Source organism: Sesamum indicum, linkage group LG15 (assembly GCF_000512975.1).
Source record: "Sesamum indicum cultivar Zhongzhi No. 13 linkage group LG15, S_indicum_v1.0, whole genome shotgun sequence".
Taxonomy (NCBI): Eukaryota; Viridiplantae; Streptophyta; class Magnoliopsida; order Lamiales; family Pedaliaceae; genus Sesamum; species Sesamum indicum.
Genome location: NC_026159.1, coordinates 3646016 through 3646945, shown reverse-complemented (window position 1 = coordinate 3646945; position 930 = coordinate 3646016). Strand labels below are relative to the sequence as shown.

The 930-nt window shown below is 42.9% G+C and overlaps 1 protein-coding gene across 1 annotated transcript in view; it reads right to left on the bottom strand.

Moving 5' to 3' along the window:
- LOC105177761 (transcription factor CYCLOIDEA) overlaps positions 1-795 on the bottom strand; it is a 1223-nt gene extending 428 nt beyond the window's left edge. The window contains exon 1 of the mRNA XM_020699127.1: positions 10-795. Within this exon, the coding sequence (XP_020554786.1) occupies positions 10-642 (633 nt within the window). The 5' untranslated portion in view covers positions 643-795. The remainder of the gene's footprint in view (positions 1-9) is intronic.

Here is a 930-nt window from a genome sequence, read left to right as displayed (position 1 = left end):
AGCCTTTGCCCTTGACTCTTTCGCAAGATTCTGCTGATGATCTTTTGCTCCTTTATTTTTGTTAGCAAATTTCCTCTTTGAATCTTCTCCTAAAGAGTTTGCATTTTCAAAGGTCTCCCCATTTCCTGCAGAAGAGAGTACTTCACAGTCAGAGTGTGAAGAAATACTCTTAGCGCTGGCGCTGGCGCTGGCGCCGATTTGTGTCTTCTGCACCAGCTCTTTAATGGCTGTTTTTGATTTAGTAAGCAGCCAATCGAGGGTTTTGCTTGGCTTATCAAAACCTAGCATTTCTTGAAGGTCGAAGAACTTTCGTGCAATTCCGATGGAGAGCCTAACTCTCCGGTCCCTCGGCCCTTGAGATGTGAATATTTTGCTGTGCCGGTCCTTTTTCACCGCCTGTTTTCTCTGAAATGCGTTTGCCATAGCAGAAACTGGATCTTCATTTATCCCACCAACATCTTGATTGTACAAGGCAGCAGCCTCAACAACTGAAGCATTGGCGGCCAAGTAATGACCTGAAAACATGTCGGGATGGTGATGAAGCAAAATTTCACGGCCATTGAGGTCGACGACGGAACTATTGGCTCGTGCGTGAAGAGAAGGTGAAACCTGCGGAAGCAGGTACGTGTTCTTGCTGAACATTTTGGAGAAAATTACAAGATTGAAAAGGAAAACCCTATTTTCTTACATAGAGCATATATATTCTGGACAAGTCATGTTGGAAACCCTTATAATATTATTCTTGAATCAACTTGCAAGAGATTTCTGTTCTCCAGGGCGAGCTGGAGGGGCGGGTATATGTGGTCCATGGAGAAAAGGGTTTCTGAAGAGGTTATTAACTCTAACAGGTTTATTTATTGAAGCCATAAAAAATAGTTGTCTATTTCTTTATTTACCTGGAAAATGACTTTTGCCTGAGAAAGACTGGAG